Genomic DNA, 21,226 nt, shown 5'->3' with positions numbered 1-21,226 from the left:
ATACCACGGCATTTGATGTACCAGTCGTGGTGCACTGGCTGGAGCGAGAAACAGAATGATGGAGAGCAAGAGTGACAGCTCCCCTTACCCGGCGAGGTCTGGCTCTGTAACCATTTCACTTCCCATTTAGAGATTGATTTGGCAGTTTGGCCAATCCGTCAGCGATTAAAGCTGAAACAATAAATTGACCGATGGCCTGATTTAATTTACCACAGACAAGATCAGTGAGAGCGATAAAACTGCCGCTCGGTTATTAGATCTGAAACCCTGTGGACTACCCACGTTCTCCCAAAAACCGGCTCACATGACAGATACTAGACCTGATGACATTTTAAGTATTTAATAATTATTTCTGTCGGCAAGTACAATCATTTCGTTCGGTATACAGACAGTAAAATATGACATTCTGAACTCTTTGATAACTCGTGTGCCGGTAAATAAAATGATTCCAGACAAAAAATTAATAAGAAGGGACTATTGATGGACGCCCTATAATTGTGTTCTGTATTGTAATACTTTTGTGCCATCACAGAAATACTGCTTTACACACAACATTGGGAACAACCTCTAATAATAGATTTAATGCATTTAATACCGAAACACTTTAAAAACTGTACGCCGAGAATTCAAATTTGATGCGTATTATTTGAAAATAAAATCTAAGCTTATAGTATTATCAAAGATAATAAAAATAAGAAAGAATGGGTTAACGTTTTGACGTTTTCAGTAGCACACGTGTTTAAATATGAAAACTGGTAAAACAACGGGTATATGACGATCATAATATAAACACTGTCTGGAAAATATTGTTCATACGTGTCAAGTTTTCTTTGATTTTTACGTGTATACCTTAATGCAACCCTCTACCTGGACGTGTTGTTGTTTAATAAAAACGGATAAGAGGCGTCACATCGAATTAATAAATAGATAAATAATCATCAATATATAAATAAATAAATCGATCAGTTTTACTTCCACAATGAAGGTGCTTGTGAACGACCTTTAGCAAAGACCCCACTGAAGATAAGCCGGTCGCAGAACCATAGTAATAGGGTACTCGTGACATCGATTTTGGTAGAGAACATTTCATTTGACATGTTTCATGGAGATCGTACAGAACATTTCATTTGGCATGTTTTACAGATCGTACAGAACATTTCATTTGACATGTTTCATGGAGATCGTACAGAACATTGTATTTGACATGTTTCATGGAGATCGTACAGAACATTTCATTTGACATGTTTCAGGGAGATCGTAGAGAACATTTCATTTGACATGTTTCATGAAGATCGTAGAGAATATTTCATTTGCCATGTTTCAGGTAGCCCGAGTACTCTGACTGTAGAAGTCTAGACGGACATTTGGACAGATATTCAGCCCTTACAGTCAGAGACTAAGCTATGTAATTTTCTGGCAATCGTTGCCCACCACACGGCAGTCAAAAATTCCCGCTCTAATGCCACAACAATCCTATGTTTGACGTCAAATACCTTTACATCGATCAATTTCGAGTTACTTGATTTAAAACAATCCACATATTAATCACTAATACACACACTACAGAAAACAATCCAACAGCACCCACATTCAGCTAAACTTCGTGACACTACGTCGCAACAATTACTGGACTGACCACCGTTCCACGAAACGATCTTAGCCCTAAAATTACCTTAAAGGAGACCGGACACCAAATCATATATACGGTGTAATGAATTGTTTGCCGTCATAAACCACGAAACGCAACTACCGCGCTCGCCTTATTGACTAAGTTAAGCGTGCCAGTCTTGGTTGGGGTTTTTTTTCGCCGATCTCCGATGTTTGCCGGAAACTGTCGACAATTGATGAGCTAGACCCGTGACGTCATCGATGAGAGGAAAACTGAAGAAACTACCAAGCAGCATGGACGAACTTAGCGATTCGAGTGACGAAGAATTGTGTCCAGCTTGTGCTAATGGCATCAAACCGTATCAGTTTGAACCACTTATCAGAGACTTTGTCCCTAATCCTGGAAATGTTGTCTTAGACGAAAATTTGGATGAATCAACTGCCGACGAAGACGAGGAAGCCACACGGTCATAGACAAGCATACAAGCATTTTTTTAAACATAATTTTTTATGACATTTTTAATGTAAACTGAAGCAAATGGACCTAATTAGAAGACAAGCACACAAAATGTAATAATATTTCATCATAAATCTTGTTCAGCATAGATGTAAATATGACACGTCAGTGGATATTCCAGAGGCCGATTTCGCAAATTTGCAAAAAGCGTCCCCTCCTCACCAAAGCAAGATATAATAATTTAACAAAAACTTTGTTCTCTTAACTAGTTACCCTCCAAGTTTTAATGTGTTTGGTTAAGCCGTGTATTTTTAATTATTAAGAAAATGTGTTACCAGTCTGCCCAAACTGTCCACAGCCGGGTACAGAAACACAGAAATGTTGGAAAATATACTGTTGCCACATACTGACAATCACTTTACAATATTATCGACAATATTATTATGTAGTTTTTGCATTTATTAATATAAAATACAAGAGACCCGTAGGAACTGGGGAGGGGCGGGCCTAGGGGCTTGTTCTCCATCACACACTCTAGGAAGAAAATGTATGTCTAAAATTTTTACTACTTTGCATAAATAAAGATGATATAAAGATAAAAAATCTAGTTTGTATCCCTCACTAGAGACTGTATTCCCCCCCCCCCCCCCCCCCCACACACACACTTCCTTTTATTTTTAGAATTTTGTAATCATGATTTTAAATCAACTGTTTCAGGTAGTTTGCTCCACATACTGACATAAAACACATTTGTTATATATTGGAATAAAATAAAAATAATTACAATATATCCAGTGTTATTTTCTTTAATCATTCATGGAGGAAGAAGGGAGTCCTGATGAAAATATATTACAGGTAAAATATATTACAGGTAAAACAAAATAATATATGATGCTTATTCCAGGTGGTAACTATTGTTAATTGTGCTTTAAATTGCTAGATGCCAACAGTGATTAATTATATTATTTTATGGTAATAGTCGAAAATTAGACGACCAATTGTTTCAACCTCTACCAAAGGTACCAGGTTTTCTGCCAGAAAATAATTTGAGGGTACGTAATAAAACAGGCCCGTAGGAACTGGGGGGGGGGGGGGGGGGGGGGGGGGGGGGCTTTTCTTCATCACATTAATTTTTGCCATTGTAACCAAAATCTGATGTAGAGTTTATACCCAGTCCGTCAGTGCCCCCCACCCCCAGTTGTTCCTACGGGCCTGTAAAAACTAAATATATTCAAAGGAGTATATTGGGTGATTATAGGTTTGAAATGGGTTTTTTATTGAACATTTTATTTCATGCACTTTTATAAATTTTAAACAGCAATTATGTTACTATAATCTATCGAAAAAATATATATATTAATTTCTGAGATTTTTTAGTACATACATATAAGTTTACCCTCCGCACCCTCTAGCAGAAACTCAGGGTAGGTATTAAAATAATTATTTGGTGTAGAGTATTTTTAATATGACATACAGAAAGCATTGAAAAGTACAATTTTATTATGCTTTAATAATCGACACTAGCTTTAAAATTATTTAACCATCATTCCTTCTGGCCAGAGTACATATGTTGTTCCTGCCAGAGTGTTAGCATTTTAATTTTAATGAAAATATACTGAACTGACGATAAACATTGTTAACTAATGAAGGTGTTTTGTTATGAGGTTAACAAACCAACTAGATCAAGAGACGTTAGTATGGAGTCGTTATGGGCTGTCGGTGAAAATTAATTTGGTAATTATAGGTAAATAAATGTGAACAAATTGCAATACCTTTATTTAATGTATATCTTAAGTACATACTTGTTTTAATTTTCACATTGTAAATGTACCATAACCTGCTGTATTTAGTTGGTGTAAAGCCCATTCGACGACAATAATGCGTCCATGTTTTAAAACAACTTTCGGTGTTTTTTTAAAAATCGAAACCATGATGTTGGCCATTTCTTGGGATGCATTGCTGTTACTGCTGCAGTTAAACACTGCGCAGTTAACCATCATATAATTACGTCGACAGTATATAATAACACTAATTGTCTTGTAAATTAAATTTCCGATAAACCTGGAGACAAAAAAAAAAAGACGACTAAAAGGCACAACCAAAGAATCAACACGTGTACCGGTATTGCTTGGTAACTCTCACCGATGACGTATTGCCTCGCTTTCGTTCAGATCTATGCATAATCCCGCCCACTTCTGTTTTTACCCCAAACCTAAGACGGGCAGCTGACCGGTGCCTCGCAGCGAGCCAGGCGTTAGAGTCATGCGGTCTTTGACGCTAACTTAATCCATTACACACTACATGTCTTTTGGTGTCCGGTCTCCTTTAAGCGCATAGCTACCCTATGCACTTAAGTTGATCTTAGGGCTAAGATCGCTTCGTGGAACGGGGCCCAGGACTGGAATGAGGGTTTAACGTGCACATTGATATATATATATATATATATATATATATATATATATATATATATATATATATATGTGTGTGTGTGTGTGTGTGTGTGTGTGTGTGTGTGTGTGTGTGTGTGTGTATCTACTCAAAAGAATTTAAGGGTCAGACGATATTTTCGACATTATTTTCTGAATGTCAATTATATTAGCTAGACCATAATGTCACGCATGGTATTGTTCCATTTTGACGAAAGTGGGTCTAAGCAACCCATAAATGAATTAAAATCCACTGTCATTGACACTGTCGACTAGTTCTAATGGCGAAAACATGCTTACATTTGCACGTAAATTAGGGCGAAAGCGAAAGGTCTGCTAAGTGCCCATAACTTGCTTTTTCACAAAGCGCTTCATTTGCACGCTTTGCACGTGTATTCCATGTTCCCAATGCTGAATTTCCGTATAATTGGAGCTTGCGTTCGTGTATGGTGCACACTCCAAATTCGACAATGGTACGACTTCAACTGACTATCGATAATCGAGTAAGGGCTATTGCTTGGCTTCAGGATGGCAGTACGCAAAGAAATGTTGCTCTGAGACTTGGTGTCAGTCAGAGTGTCGTTGGCCGACTGTGGCAACGGTACCAAGCAACGAATTCTGTTCGAAATCGTCCACGTTCGGGAAGACCCCGAAACACTACAAATAGAGAGGACCGCTACATCACCAATATGGCTCTACGTCAACGCACAACCACTGCACGCCGATTACGTGACAATCTGCGGACTGCGACTGGAACTCGAGTGTCTGATCAAACCATACGCAATCGTCTGAGAGCCAATAATCTACGCTGCCGTCGCCAGGCTGTTCGACCACCACTCCTACCACGTCACAGAACGGCCAGACGTCACTGGTGCAAGCTTCATCTGCGGTGGCAACGTGTTCAGTGGGGTCGAGTGATGTTCACTGATGAGTCCAGGTTTAGTCTCCAGTTCAATGACGGTCGGGTTCGTGTCTACAGACGTCCTGGGGAGCGCTTCGCTGACGTTAACGTTAGACAACGTCACCGGTTCGGTGGTGGCAGCGTCATGGTGTGGGGCGGCATCTCTATCCACCACAGGACCCCCCTCTATGTGGTGGATGGCAATCTGAATGGAATCCGCTATCTGAATGAGATTATCCGGCCGTTGGTTCTCCCAGGCCTTCAGCAGATTGGCGGCGGGGCAGTTCTGCAGGATGACAATGCCAGACCCCACCGCGCCAGGGTGGTAACGGACTTTCTCAGACAACAAGGTATCGCCAGGATGGATTGGTCAGCATATTCGCCTGACTTGGCCCCAATAGAGTACGCCTGGGACGAATTAGGCAGGAGAGTTCGGGATAACCATGCCCCTCCGGCCAACCTTCATGATCTGGGTCAACTTCTTATGGCAGAGTGGCAGGCCATTCCCCAAGAGTTCTTCAGACGTGTTATCAACAGCATGAGGCAACGATGTGTCGAGTGTATTCGCGCCACGGGTGGATTCGCGCTTTCTCAGCACGTGCCCACTTATAGACCGGTGCTAGAATCGAATTAAATATAGTTCTAAAAATGCCTTGCTGGGTTCGGCTACCCCTTTCGGTCGTAGACTTCCAAAAAATCACATAAGTCGTCCTTTTTCACAGTGTTTATTTAAGGGTTTCAATAGATCATAAAAACAATTACAGTTAACCAGCAAAATAACTAAGATTTTTAATAGATTTCATTATTGACATTGAGAGATACAGGTTACATAATAGTTATTCAAATTTCCCACAACTCAACCACCATTCAATTCCCCGCCAATGAAACATTAAGAATCCCAATATGGATTACTATTTGTTTATTCTAAGAGAATGAAAATCCATCGAAAACATCTAAAACGTACCTAAAGCTAAACATTCATTTCCACTCATGAAACCACAAGATTCCCAAACGTGGAATACTTGGTAATTTACGAGACAGAAATAATATTTCCTTCACTCAATTCCTCTCTCCAAAATTCCAATAATCTTCTTTCTAAAATATTTTAGTAACCTCTCAAGTGTCAATACAAAATAAGTCTAACAATAATGTTAAGGTTTACGGTAATGCAATGCGAGACGGTGACAATTAACAAAAATACACTACCATTTAGTTAATGAATTACATAATAAATAAATAGCTTACCACTGTCAGTTCTCACATAATAAATCTAAAAACAAAATTTGGAATAACCGAGTGAGAGAGAGCCATTCAAAATCTACACATAAAAAAAAACCCACAATCAACAAACACACATGTACCTGTGGTTGGAAAGTCAGAAGTGAGTCAACGAATGGACAAATCTAGCATTAATACATGGAATGGCTCTCATTGGTCCAAATTAATGACATGACATTAATCGGACATGACGATTGGTTAACCTATCATAACAATTCTTCGTAGAAATAACGAAGATTAACGACAACTTAATTATAGCCGAATATTGCCGAAAATTACACATCGCTACAACAAAAATTACGTAAATAAAATAAACAATTCTAACTTAATTATTTCTCAAATGATATCCCAAAATACAATATAACATTATTATTGTTTAACCCCTCCCCAAATATTACACAACGTGATATTAACTATAAAATCCAAGCCTAAACATTACAACATTATATGGTCTCATGCCACTGTTTGGAAAATCAATGGATCTGAATGATCGTTCCTGTAACTTTACCCATCAATAATCTGATTCATAGAAGGCTGATTAAAGTGCTAATAGGGTGCTAGAAGAGGTTAGTATAAGAAGTTCAGAAACCAAGAATAAAATTAAGAAACCAAACATAAGTAGAAAAAGGACAGACAACAAATCAGATTATTCAGGAAAGTATTGGAAATATACAAATTTGTTACATTCCCCTCGACCACTTGAACTCTATGCACACATAGAGTTAAATTTTTGACACAAATTGTGGCACTGGTTTGAGTTATATTTCCAATATATATATATTACTTGCTTCCTATTTAAAAATAAATAAATATATATATATATATTACCAATGTACATTTACCCACGTCTTATCACACCATTTTATATTACAAGATTATGAGACATCTAACAACTCTTCCAATATACCTGGCACTTATATTCACCTATTGTCACCATATAATTACAAATGAATATTATTCAAATATCCCATCACACAACACAATTGAAAACCAATAACATGTGATACATTTTTCATATAACTTTTACACCCCTAAATTTCACAGTAAATGCAATAGTACAACAAATAATAAAAAAAAAAAAATAATTCCAACACTTCTTAATCAAGTGTTACAAAAACAAAACCCCACACAACACTTATTAGGTATCACACCCACCTTATCATTCTATCGCTGTATATTAATACAATATATACAGTAGCTAAAATCAACCACACAATCATCAAAAAATGTCCAGTTATATGCATATATATATATATACAATTATATTTCCATTTTTACTAGAAACACACAATATCCAAAAATCTTAAATTAAAAAAAAAAAAAAAAAAAAAAAGAAGTAATTAACACTTTATAATTATCCACAAAAATAAACACATGTGAATATATTTAACATATGCCCCAATCTGTCTCATCCACATATGTACATACACAACTGTATAAAGAAACAGGTAGAGCATATGGACTTCTGAAATGCAACCAAGGTACCCTAATATTTCCTGTAGTAGGCCGAGAAACACATAACACTGACATTCAATATTATTTGTCAAACTACAATAAAATCAAGTAGCTTCTCCACACCTCATAAATCCTTTTTAACCATTTCCGTCTATTGTTTCCTACCAGTAACCAAATTATCATCCCCATACCTAAAAAAACAACCCAGTTATATCATCCATTACAATTTATTTCAACTTATACAGCCTGATTTTTCTATCAGTCACCGAATTATCATCACATGACATCCAGAAATACCAGTTTATCATCCATTATAATTTATTTCAACTTATACAGCCTGATTTTTCTATCAGTCACCGAATTATCATCACATGACATCCAGAAATACCAGTTGTATCTTGCATTATAACTTATTTCAACTCAATACAGATTTCTAACAACCTCACAAAAATAAACAGGTTATGATTTAACCAAAGCCCTAATAACCACCCATTTTAGCTCCTGATAATAACGCTTCATACCCAGCTGCCCCAAATGAATACCATCAATTAGTAGTCGAGGATGCAGGATTCTTTTCCTGCAGACAAAAGTCACCCCATCCTCCCGTTCTAACTGTGATAAGGCTAAATTTAACTGAGCTCTTCTTGCCTCATACTCCCCCATGCTCAATGAACGAAATCTAATTCTTGGGAATATTTTCATTAAACAAATTTCCTGCACCCCCCAGTCTCTCAATTCTTCCATTACTTCCCGTAACCTTTTAATAAAAAGACCAACTTGAAAATGTGGACTATCCAGATCATTTCCTCCCACCTGCAATACCACTACCCTTGGTTTATATCCATCCCTCTTCATTCTCTCAATCAATTTCCAGACAGTCCCAATTTTTCCCCCCGATTGACCAAAATATCTTACCTCAACCCCTTGAATCCCTAAAGATTTTTCAAAAGTTTTCCCTCCCTGCTTACCCCGTTTTACCAAATTCTCTAACCTGGTCACATAGCTATGTCCCAATATTGCAGCTTTCCCCGAAGCACGAGGCATAGTTCAAATTTCAACTAAGAGAATTCTGACAATCTGTGAATAAATACAGATATAACATAATATATACACAATTCATTTTCAACATAATCACACTATATTTTAAAAACTCCAACTTATTCAAACATTTCCTACCTTAATAAATTATCAGTTTGAGCAAGGAGATTTCCCAATCCTACAAATTTAAGACAAGTCATATTGCCCTGACCTCATCCATCCGGGTGCCTTCCTATGTCTACGCACAAAAACACGAGAAGGATTATTCACAGAGGAATCAGTTTCACCTCCAAAGAAAATTTGATCCACCACATCATCTGTCTCTAAAGAAGGTACCCAGTCCAACAATTCAGAATAATCAGACTGCATGGAAACATTCTGATCTTGTTGTTCCACCAACTCTTCCACCTCGAATTCCCTGGCTAAGTATGGTTTCAACCTGTTGAAATGCACCACTTGTTTAACTTTGGAACCCGGTTTTGAAATAATATAATTAACATTGGAAAGCTTCTTTTGAATGATAAATGGTCCAGACCAATACTTTTGTAGTTTAGATGATAATCCCTTCTTTCTTTGTGGAGTAAACAACCAGACTTTATCAGTAACCTCTAGAATATGTCCATGTATCTTTTGATCATAGTTTACCTTTTGCCTTAATTGTTTCTTAGCCATGAATTTCCGGGCATACTGAAAAGCTGTTTGAATTTTTAGCTGTAGCTGTTCCACATGCTCAACAGGGCTTTTACTCTCACCTGGCGGATGTTCAGTCATTAAAGTCAAAGGAATATTAATTTCCCTACCCAGCATCATTTTATTAGGCGTCAACCCAGTTGTTTCATGAATACTAGAACGGTATGCCATGGTAACGAGTGGCAAATGTAAATCCCAATCAGTGTGTTCTGCATTCACATATGCACTTAACATTTGTTCTAGAGTTCGATTGAACCGTTCAATCATTCCATCGGCCTGAGGATGGTATGCAGAAGTTCTAGTTTTCTTTATCTCAAGGATTTTACACATTTCCTGAAACAGTTTAGATTCAAAGTTTTTGCCCTGATCCGAATGTAGCTCTTTTGGAATTCCAAACCTGGAAAACAGTTTATACACCAATATTTGAGCAACCGTTTGGGCTTCTTGGTTTGGAATGGGATAGGCTTCTGTCCACTTTGTGAAGTAATCCCCCACTACTAAAATATATTTATTGTCACGAACTGTAGTAGGAAAAGGACCACAAATGTCTATGGCAACTCTCTCCATCGGTTCTCCTGAAACCATATTGATCATGGGTGCTAATCTATGAGGAATAGGAGATTTCCTAGCCTGACACTCTGCACAAGTTCTCAGCCACTGACTAATATCTTTCTTCATTCCAACCCAAAAACAATTTTGACGCACTTTTATATAAGTTTTGTTCACCCCAGCATGGCCTCCTGTAGGTGCATCATGTGCCGCATGAAGTATATCAGGAATGCATTTCTTTGGCACCACTAGTAATTGCTTAAGTTCTTCCGTGTTTTCGCAATACCAGTTGCGGTACAGAACATCATTACAGAGTTCCAGTTGTTCCCATTGACCCCAATATGCTTTGACTTGCCAATTCTGATCCTTCACAACTTCGAAATCTGGCCTAACATTATTTTCTTTCATTAGACTGATAATGACTTTTAAAACTACATCAGACCCCTGTTCCATTGCGATGTCCTCCTTGCTCCAACCAAAATCACGAAATATCAAGCTATTACACTTTACAGGCATTCTACTTAATGCATCTGCATTTATATGCTTACTCCCACAACGATGTTCGATTTTAAAATCAAATGTGTTCAGATACTCAATCCACCTAGCAACCTGACCTTGGGGTTGTTTAAAAGACATAAGCCATTTCAAAGAAGCATGATCAGTTCTCAACAAAAATTGTCTTCCATACAGATAATGTCTAAAATTCTTAACAGCTTTAATAACTGCTAACAATTCCTTTCTAGTCACACTATATTTCTTCTCAGTGTTACAATGAGTAGTGCTAAAATAAGCTATCACTCGCTCTTCCCCTTCATGTATCTGAGACAATACTGCCCCTGAACTATCATCACTAGCGTCTGTATCCAAAATAAAGGGTTTCGAAAAGTCTGGATAGGCCAATACAGGAGACCGTTGTAATGCCAATTTTAAGTAATCAAAAGCTTCTTGACATGAAGGATCCCACAGAAATCTAACATGTTTTCTTGTCAAGCGGAATAAAGGAGTTGCTATTTCAGCAAATTTATCAATAAATTTCCTGTAATATGAGCAAAGACCTATAAAACTCCTAACCTCAGTAACACATTTTGGAGTAGACCATTGTTTTATCTTTTCTATTTTCTGCGGATCCGACTTAACTCCATCCTTCCCCACTACATATCCCAAGTACAAAACTTCACGTCTAAACAAACGACATTTTTGAGGTTTCAACTTTAAACCTGCCTCGGTCAAACAACCTAACACTTGGTGTAACCTTTGTACATGTTCTTCAAAAGATTGGGCATACACAATTATATCATCAAGATAAATCAGACAGGTTTTCCAATGTAAGCCTTTTAAGACTCTTTCCATTAATCTCTCAAATGAACTAGGAGCATTACATAACCCAAATGGTAAAACATTGAATTGATACAACCCAGTGCCAGTAGTAAAAGCTGTTTTCTCCTTTGCGTCATCTGTCAAACCCATTTGCCAATATCCCGATGCCAGATCCAAAGTTGAGAAATACTGTGCCCCATTCAAACTATCAATACTATCATCGATTCTAGGTAGAGGATACGCATCTTTTTTAGTCACCTGATTTAATTTACGGTAGTCTATACAAAATCTCATGGTACCATCTTTCTTTTGCACCAGAACTATGGGAGAGGCCCAAGGACTTTCAGAAGGTGAAATAATTCCCTCCTTCAACATTTCGTCAACCTGCTTATCTACCTCCTGTTTCTTAAACTGAGGAATCCGATATGGTCTTTGTTTAATAGGCAAAGAATCATTAACAATGATATCATGTAATAACTTATTACATCTGCCCAATTTCTTATCAGCTTTCATAAATGCTTGAGCATTATTTATGAGAAATTCCCGGATTATATCCCGTTTCCCTAGCTCTACATTCTCCTGAGTATCCTGAATCAATTTCTCCAAAAGTTCATCAACTTCAGTCGCATCCTCTGCCTCATTAACATTTGACTTACAGACTTTAACTGGACAAACCGTTCCCAACTGAAATCCCTGGTTTATAACACTTATATCATCAGACATGTTACAAATCATTACTGGCACTTTGGATTGTTTACCAAGTGTTATTAGTGATCTTGCAGCTAATGGAGAACCCTTTATCAATGCTAATCTAGTATTTGGTTCGACTAACCCTTCCTGATATGTTGGACCTCGTTTCAACACCTTACCCATGACTATGACTTCAGAATTAGGTGGTATGAGGATGTTCTGTTCTGCAAATATCCTACAACATTTACACTCAGAAGGTTCATCATGTAACGAAATAGTATTGTTCTCCAATTCCAAATGACCCTTGCTTAGGTTAAGTGATACACCATATTCCTTCAAGAAATTCATTCCCAGTATACCTCCTTCCTCCATCTCAGCTATCACTATTTCCTGTTCATACAAATATTTACCCAAGCAAATATCCAACAAACAAGCCCCTTTAACCTTCAACTCTGCACCATTCACTGTTCTAAATTCATAACCTAACGGATATAGTTCAGGCATCTCACTTCCAAAGGCAATTTCAAACAAATCTACGTTCAAAACAGTAACATCAGAACCCGTGTCCAAAAGAAAATCAATTTCTTGATCATTTATTTTTACTCTGACATACTGAACTACACTTCTGCTTTGGGCCTTTTTGTGAGGCCAAGATACGCCCTCTACCTTGGTCTGAGTCCGTTTAATGGACAGAAACGTTGTATGTGACCAAATTCCCTACATCTAAAGCACTGAGAAGGCCCATCTACCTTATTCCTGATTTCTGCATTTGGCCTATGTCCATTTATCACTCCCGGGGTCTGAAAGCTACTACCCGCATTTCCCATTCCAGAATTATCAGCCACCCTGTTTCTCCCACTTCTTATGTTACTCATTTCTGTCAAACACTGCTGTAACTGATCCTGCAACCTTTCCATTTTACTTTTCATCTCATCAATCTCCAGTCTGTTCCCCCCAACCTGACCTATTTTAGCTTTACCATCTAGCCTTTGGTAACTTTCTTCATCAAGGGCTATGCGTAATGCTGACGACAAAGTTACAGGTTGAGCTCTTCTCAGCTGTTTTTTTATATCAAGGTCCTCCAAAGCCTCGATAAACTGTTGAACAGCAATATTGTTTTGGGTCACATCGTCAGCATATGGATGCGCTAAACCCACCAACCGTTGAATACCTCCTGCTAATTCAGATAATGATTCTCCCTTTCTCCTCAACCTATTCCTTAACTGTGTCCAATATACACCCGCATTTCGTTCAGGCTCAAATCTATTCAAAAGAGCAGACGTAATTGATTTTAGATTGTTTTTCTCATGGACACGCAAATCACTGTAAACCTGTAATGCATTACCCCTTAACTGAACAGCTAGAAACTGACATGCCTGAGATTCCGACCAATTATTTATTCCTACACACAACTGAAAGTGAGTAAGCCAATCTCTACAACTTGTTTGACCAGCGTATGTATCGGGCATAACTTTCGGTCTACCCATCCCAACTCTTTCTTCCCCGTCCCTCACCAAACTAGGTAGGTCACATCTCACAATATTTGGAGTGCTAGTAGGAGGCATTGTATAATCATGACCTAAATCTATGGTCTCGGGCACTACTACAGGTTGTAGAATGACTCTCTCTCCCTCGTGATAGCTATTTTCATTTATCAAAAACGGTATACGGTCATACGTCTCGCTTGCCGACAGTCTAGCGCGGGTTTCTGCAATCTCTCTTTCTAACCTTTGTCTTTCCATATCAAATACTTCATGCTCTCGACTATCCATATCAACAAAAAAATATATATGCAACTTTATTTTAACAAAAAAAATAATTAATTAATTTATTATTATTATTTTTATTTTTTTTTTATTTTTATTTTAGTTGTTTTATTTTAGAGTCCCGCCGGAGGTTCCAATGTAACGATTTCGCTTTCTCAGCACGTGCCCACTTATAGACCGGTGCTAGAATCGAATTAAATATAGTTCTAAAAATGCCTTGCTGGGTTCGGCTACCCCTTTCGGTCGTAGACTTCCAAAAAATCACATAAGTCGTCCTTTTTCACAGTGTTTATTTAAGGGTTTCAATAGATCATAAAAACAATTACAGTTAACCAGCAAAATAACTAAGATTTTTAATAGATTTCATTATTGACATTGAGAGATACAGGTTACATAATAGTTATTCAAATTTCCCACAACTCAACCACCATTCAATTCCCCGCCAATGAAACATTAAGAATCCCAATATGGATTACTATTTGTTTATTCTAAGAGAATGAAAATCCATCGAAAACATCTAAAACGTACCTAAAGCTAAACATTCATTTCCACTCGTGAAACCACAAGATTCCCAAACGTGGAATACTTGGTAATTTACGAGACAGAAATAATATTTCCTTCACTCAATTCCTCTCTCCAAAATTCCAATAATCTTCTTTCTAAAATATTTTAGTAACCTCTCAAGTGTCAATACAAAATAAGTCTAACAATAATGTTAAGGTTTACGGTAATGCAATGCGAGACGGTGACAATTAACAAAAATACACTACCATTTAGTTAATGAATTACATAATAAATAAATAGCTTACCACTGTCAGTTCTCACATAATAAATCTAAAAACAAAATTTGGAATAACCGAGTGAGAGAGAGCCATTCAAAATCTACACATAAAAAAAAACCCACAATCAACAAACACACATGTACCTGTGGTTGGAAAGTCAGAAGTGAGTCAACGAATGGACAAATCTAGCATTAATACATGGAATGGCTCTCATTGGTCCAAATTAATGACATGACATTAATCGGACATGACGATTGGTTAACCTATCATAACAATTCTTCGTAGAAATAACGAAGATTAACGACAACTTAATTATAGCCGAATATTGCCGAAAATTACACATCGCTACAACAAAAATTACGTAAATAAAATAAACAATTCTAACTTAATTATTTTCTCAAATGATATCCCAAAATACAATATAACATTATTATTGTTTAACCCCTCCCCAAATATTACACAACGTGATATTAACTATAAAATCCAAGCCTAAACATTACAACATTATATGGTCTCATGCCACTGTTTGGAAAATCAATGGATCTGAATGATCGTTCCTGTAACTTTACCCATCAATAATCTGATTCATAGAAGGCTGATTAAAGTGCTAATAGGGTGCTAGAAGAGGTTAGTATAAGAAGTTCAGAAACCAAGAATAAAATTAAGAAACCAAACATAAGTAGAAAAAGGACAGACAACAAATCAGATTATTCAGGAAAGTATTGGAAATATACAAATTTGTTACACTATTAAACGAATGTTCTAATGTGTAAAATCCATGTTTGACAACCTTCAACTTTGACAGCATGTCATGTGACTTTCTTGTATACAGTGACGTTTATTTGTAATTTTTTGTAAATATGGAACAATAAATAAAAAATTTGGTGTAGTTTACATCATCAATCTAATACACTCTGAAACTTATTTGGTTATAAATTTTTGACCCTTAAATTATTTTGAGTAGTATATATATATATATATATATATATATATATATATATATATATATATATATATATATATATATACAGTGAAACCTGTCTAAACCGGATGACGTCGGTGACCTAATATTTATCCGGTGTAGACAGGATTCGGTGTTTAGAGGGTCGCGTTTTTATAAAACAGAGTTATTGCCCTTGACGTGCAATTTGCAACGAACTACTCGAGAATGATTTGATTGATCCAATAAACCTGTTTTGTAACGTACAGTTATATAATCATTTATTTAGTTAATGATAACATTGTGCTGCAATATTTACTAATTATTAATGCATTGTTTGTTTCCACAAGTTTCTTTTGCCATGGATCTAGAACTTTCTTTCGTAAATTCTCTGATATGTTCGTAGCTAAAAACGAACATGTCCGAGAATTGCCGAATGAATCTGAATGTGGTAAAGGCAACAAGGGCTAATCATCTCGCCGTATCCCCATTGTCACGGGGATTCTATAATTCCCGTAACCGAATAAAACACGATTATCAAAATGTCTCTCCTACTTGTATATCTATTAGATCTCTCTGTAACAGGCTGTTAAACCTAGTATAGCTCGTGTCTAGGTATGATCAGAGATACGATCTTATATAAGTATATATAATATAGCACGTTAGTTCTCTAGAAAACACAACAAAAACACAATACACTTTGGAATCTGTATTAATCTACGCTGACAAATGTACAGCCGTAGTATTAAATTAATAACAACAATAATACAACCCAGAACTGATCACTTAATTAGTTAATCTCTAGGTGTCTAGTTACACAATATGCGAATCACTTCACCGTTACACCACACCCACACGTGTGATAATTGAGAAACGCTTCTAGGAGAAGTTAATTAATAAAGGAATTACAACACCATTCCTAACTGGTTAATTTATAATTAACCCTTACTACTCGTTCAGTAACGTGTGATAATTTAGAACGCTTCTTGGGGAACTTAATTAATAAAGGAATTACAGCTCTATTCCTAACGGGTTAATTTTTAATTAACCCTAACTACTCTTCAGTAATCTTGTAACACAGAATTAATACTTATCACAATAAAGACAATAACCTACAGTGTACCTAGGGTCTTCTAGGATGACTGGCTAAGCTTTATATTACCAAATACTCATATAATGTTAGAACAATAAGTCTACGATTTACTTCGTCAGATGACCGAAGACACTGTCTAAAGAATAATGGTATAATACAGTATTAAAATATTTAAGTCACATCAATCACATCAAGGTTATACACAGAGCAGAAATGATATTTACCAAAGTCCAAACGGACTAACGTTCCTCCGGAGCCTTCCTAATCGTTCTCCTAGATCTCTCTAAATTCTAGCTATTTATTCTAAAATCAGAATTGGCCTGGGGGAGAACAAAGCGGCACCTCACGTATCATCTCATATTCTACCTTGGTATATTTCTCTCTGATCGTCAGACTACTGACGCCATCGTCGCCAAAATCACGGTCGTCGAAACCGCACTCGCAGAGGTATTACGTAACTACTCGCCACATGGCCTCCACAGCGGGACTAAGTGCATATTGGAATTACGTAACAAGTTGTCCACCTGGGCTACGGGCAATAAACTGCACACGGCACCCTAACACAATTAAAAACGCCACAGGCGAAACAAATTAAGAGCATGTACCGTGACACCCATTTTGTTATATATATATTTGTGAACTAACTTTAAAACAAAACAAAAAACAAAACAAAACAAGTTTCAGTATAATTTAGTTTTTATCGAAACCTTGCATGATTTTCACCAAAAACATGGACCCGATCAACGTTTAAAAAACGAGTCCACAGTTTGTTGTTTTGCTTCCGATTTGCTTTTGAGGACAATCTTCATAGACATTGATTCAATTTTCAGAATGTGTTCTAAATAGCGTTCATCCTTTGCAAGAGCAAAATTTCTAAGTTTTTTAATCATAACCAGTGCATCATTGTGCGACATTTCACAACCGTTGGGTTGCAAATTTTCATCGGAACAACTTTCACTCTCGTCATCACTTGGGCTCTTATCACATTCCTCTGATTTTCTGAATTCATTCAGAAGTTCATTTTCCCAATCATCACTTGTATCCTCGATTGGCAAATGGTCGTCAAATGTCGCAATAGTGGTCAGATCGACATTCATCCGATGTTCGTTGACCAGTTGTAAAAGGGGAATGTCGTCATCATCGTCGCCGTCGTCATCATCATCATTATCAGTGGAATCCATATTTGTCGATGTTGAGGTTGGAAAGCCTCATTTTTTTTCTCTCCTAATTTAGTAAAGTGTAGCAAAATTCAGTGTGTGTTTCTCTCGTTTCTATTGCAGAAATGATAAAATTCCCTATTAGTGTTTATTCAGTGTATAAAATATTATGTCACGTGTGTACATTTTACTTGAAGTTTATTGTTTTCTATCATTTTACTCTAACTGTGCCTGTATTTCAATGTTAAATTGCATTGACCAAATCAAAGGCGGAAACCGTAAGGCGTGAGTAGCGGGCATGTGTTTGAAGGTGAGAAGAAGTCGACAGTTTCAGACAGTACAATTGGAAACAATCGAGCATTAATTACTCTGTCTGCTATTCTGGGCTGAGACCGCAGAAAGCGGTGACCCGTGACGTAACACCGGATGTTGGTCAGTGGAAATTCCGGTCGGCTTTGTTAGCTGGAAGTTGTGTTTTCACGCGAAGTTTACTCTTCATTCATTTACACTACGCCGGTTTGTTCAAGTTAATTTATTAAGGATTTAACATTTCTGAGCGAAAAATCAATCCGGTTTTCGGAATTGAGAGGTTCCGGTTTTATCAGGTTTTTATACATGGTTTAAATAGCAAAAAAATTCGGGACCATGGAACTTGGCCGGTTTTGACAGGATTCCGGGATGTTCAAGGTCCGGTTTAGACAGGTTTCACTGTATATATATACATACTATGGAATGCTTAATGGTTGTGCATAATATTAATAATTATAGGTCGATCGTAACTATTAAATTACATATGAAATTGTGTCCGTTACACCGTGTCTGACAAAAACACTGGACTCGCTGTTTCCATTTGTTTGCGTATGTTCACCAATAATGTATTCAGTATTCAACTAAATTTAATATACATCATGACGTATAATGCATTCAGTATTCAACTAAATTTAATACACATCATGACGTACGATTTGTTACCTGTGTTTATTCCACTGAACAATATGTGCATGCATGTTTGCTCCCGAAACCGTCTTTATTACCGAGTCAGACAGTAGAAACCTTATCGTCAGGCGAGGAAGTGAATTTCTGTATAGTTAGTTTCATTATTAACTAGCCTACTGCATAGGTCGTAGTTAATAATGCAGCTAGCGATACAGAAAATCGAAATCGCAGCTAGTCATTTAGTCAAATTAATGTACACTTCCGTTCGTACACATTGATATGGTGACCGGTCAAAACCCCCTCCGGTCAAAACCCCCTCGGTCAAAATCCCCTCAGTCAAAACCCCCTCCAGTCAAAACCCCCTCCAGTCAAAACCCCCTTATTTAGGAAATAATTATAAGAAATGACAAAATAATTAATACCCAAAATATTTATTCACACTTGCATATTATAACATTTGATTGCATAGACTTTTGTATAAGTCATAATCCATTAGATCGCATTTAGATCTATTTCCATCTGATGCAGTGTCCGATGCCTTTGAGAGTATCCTCCATTGACTTAGCACCATCTCGGCGGGCTGTGCACAAATTCAAGAGCTTAGACTGCAATTTGACTGTTTTACGGCGAACACGTTTTGCTGGGGGCTCACCCCTGTTGTCTCGCAGTAACAGTGTGGATGCCATTGCCTGGTCTTTTCGCAGACTGTCTATGGCACGCCAGATGGTTGGGTGAGCATGTCCGATAAGCTTGGCAAAGGCATTATTCCAGCCTTCACACACGTTGTTGGTTCGAGATCCATTAGTTAGTGTGATGTCATGGACATTCCAGAGTTCTGGAGAAAATGTTGGAGGCGATCGACGTATCCTGATGGGTGGAACAATGCCGTTTGGTTGTGTTGGTAGCTGGATACGGCGAAACTGACCAGAGACGTATGTGTTATCGAAGTAGTCGATTAGTGGTTCAAGTCCTTCTGGTGTGTTTTCCCTCAAGTATTGGATACCGGACACAACATCACCTGTTGGCAAAAATGCCAAACCATCCAACATGCCACAGAAAAGCTTTACGTCACTGTTCTCCCGATACAAATGTACAAGTCCCAGACTCTGAATCTTCCTCCACGTGCTCTGTGTCAGGTGATAAAAGCAGCCATGACTTCTAGTGTGTGGGCCGAACGTTGAACTGACAGCGTTGATGATGGCTAACTCGTAGTCGGTGATCACAGTTGATGGATCTAATTGAAAACCAAGCACCTGACACTTATTCTCGATGGATTGTAACAGTTCTTCATATGTGGATTGGCTCTTGTTTGAGAGAAATGCATAGACACAGCTGATCGATGAATCTCCGAGCGGCGCACGAACGACAAACAGTTGATGGAACAGGAGCGGAGCAGAGTTAAATGTTCCATCCATGTACCAGACATCCGAACGAGCCAGATGCGTTAGTCCCTCTTCAGTCGCAAACACTAACATACGACTGGGCGAATCCACACCATTGTCATAGATCAAAAACATTTGTGGATCATCACCTCCAGTCGTAATCCACTGATCCTCAATGATTAAGTCTTGAAGTGATTGTGGATTTTTAGGAAGATGCTTGGCACGCTCCCGACGTAGTGTACGTTTCACAACTTCTGGGTTGCCTAGAACAGCACGAATATCAGTTGTAGCAGTTGCTGTAGTATCCACGACTATCTGGGTTGGCGTACCCCGCGATGTACCACTTACGTTCTTCATGGTGTTTTTCAGCCTACTAGCTGCAACAGAGTCGGGATTGGGATCATGAGTGTGTTGGACAGTGTGTATCACTGTCTGGATCTTAATATCTGTGGTCACTGCTCCCTTGCAAGAAAAGGAAGCCCTGTTGGAGCATTCCCATCGCACTGTAGACTTAGACTTGTTCTTTTTGGTATACATATATCCTTCATGCAGAAGCTTTTGACCACCCTTGTGATTTTGTATCACTTCCATGGTTGTTCACAGAATGAATGATTAATAGACCAGACCCTAACCATTTTCTTGTAGCATCCCATGTGACATTTGCTGCATGTACTCTACTTTCATGTTCAAAAATAACTGCTCAATCATTAATCCCATCAATAGCTAAGATCCCTTCAATAGCTAAGATCACATAAGTAACA

At 37.6% G+C, this 21,226-nt stretch overlaps 1 protein-coding gene across 4 annotated transcripts in view; it reads right to left on the bottom strand.

The window, feature by feature from the left end:
• LOC121382579 (serine/threonine-protein kinase rio2-like) overlaps positions 1 to 21,226 on the bottom strand; it is a 69,252-nt gene that overhangs the window by 7,994 nt on the left and 40,032 nt on the right. The window contains exon 3 of one of the 4 annotated variants that reach the window (XM_041512057.1): positions 17,615 to 18,214. The exons of the other annotated variants lie outside the window; for them this stretch is intronic. Coding sequence (XP_041367991.1) covers positions 17,731 to 18,171 — 441 coding nt within the window. The 5' untranslated portion in view covers positions 18,172 to 18,214 and the 3' untranslated portion in view covers positions 17,615 to 17,730. Of the gene's footprint in view, positions 1 to 17,614; positions 18,215 to 21,226 lie in introns of those variants that run through there. 4 annotated transcript variants of the gene reach the window in all.

Source organism: Gigantopelta aegis, chromosome 10 (assembly GCF_016097555.1).
Source record: "Gigantopelta aegis isolate Gae_Host chromosome 10, Gae_host_genome, whole genome shotgun sequence".
Classification (NCBI taxonomy): Eukaryota; Metazoa; Mollusca; class Gastropoda; order Neomphalida; family Peltospiridae; genus Gigantopelta; species Gigantopelta aegis.
Note: the sequence above shows the minus strand (reverse complement) of the source record. Positions and strands in the feature narration are given on the sequence as shown.